Genomic DNA, 848 nt, shown 5'->3' on the forward strand with positions numbered 1-848 from the left:
TCCCAGCCCCGTGTACCCCAGGGTGCTGGGGGGTGGCTGCGCCTTCCACTCATGTCCCCACTCCACGGTGGGAAGGTGTTAGGATGGCCCCTTCCCCGCTGTCCCTGGGCCAGCCAGGCTGTGCCCCCTCAGGGGGTGTGGGTGGGGGGTGTCTATGCTCACCCTTGTGTGATGATCTCGCCGTTCTCAGGCACGTAGACCTGCACGGGCACGCCATCCGCCGAGCGCCGCAGGACGTGGAGCGGGGGTGCCTGCGTGGGATAAAGGACCCATGGGTGCCCGCACCCCACCCTGCACTGGGGCAGCACCCCGGGGTGCACATACCGGGGCGGGGGTTTGGAGGGGGGACGGCTGCAGGTCCCCACTTGCCCTGTGTGGGCCCTGGTTGTGACACAAGTATTGGGGCTGTGTCAAGGTCTCCTATGTGCACCCTTCCCAGCAGGACCCCTCAGGGTGGAGGGGAGGGAGCTGGCTCCCCAAAATGTCTGCAGGGACCCTCTGTTCAGGGGCACCCCCGTGCCCACCCAGCATGGGACCCCAGGTCCTGCTCATGGGACCCTGGATGTGACCAGAGGGACCCTCAGAGGGTCCTCATCCTGTCCCAAAGGACCTTGAAGGACCTTGGTCCTGTCCACAAGACCTTCCTTGAAACCTCATGGGACCTTCCCAGGACCATGGTCCTGCCCCAGGGACCTTCACGGGACCCCAATTCTTCCCTATGGACCCCCTCAGGATGCTATTCCTGCACTGGGGACCCTCATGGGACCCCACCAAAGCCACTTGTGCCTAAACCACCTCAGGGTGACAAGTCATGCAGGGGGTCCCCATATGGGGACAGGCACTCACTC

The 848-nt window shown here is 64.6% G+C and overlaps 1 protein-coding gene across 1 annotated transcript in view; it reads right to left on the minus strand.

The window, feature by feature from the left end:
• Nucleotides 1-162: 162 nt before the first annotated feature.
• LOC104547788 (uncharacterized protein C1orf106 homolog) overlaps nucleotides 163-848 on the minus strand; it is a gene marked incomplete at both ends in the record, with an annotated part of 2,444 nt that continues 1,758 nt past the window's right edge. Inside the window, 2 exons of the mRNA XM_010193612.1 lie at nucleotides 163-291; nucleotides 663-701. Of these exons, the coding sequence (XP_010191914.1) occupies nucleotides 163-291; nucleotides 663-701 (168 nt within the window). The remainder of the gene's footprint in view (nucleotides 292-662; nucleotides 702-848) is intronic.

This window comes from Mesitornis unicolor, unplaced genomic scaffold (genome assembly GCF_000695765.1).
Source record: "Mesitornis unicolor isolate BGI_N332 unplaced genomic scaffold, ASM69576v1 scaffold37251, whole genome shotgun sequence".
NCBI lineage: Eukaryota > Metazoa > Chordata > Aves > Mesitornithiformes > Mesitornithidae > Mesitornis > Mesitornis unicolor.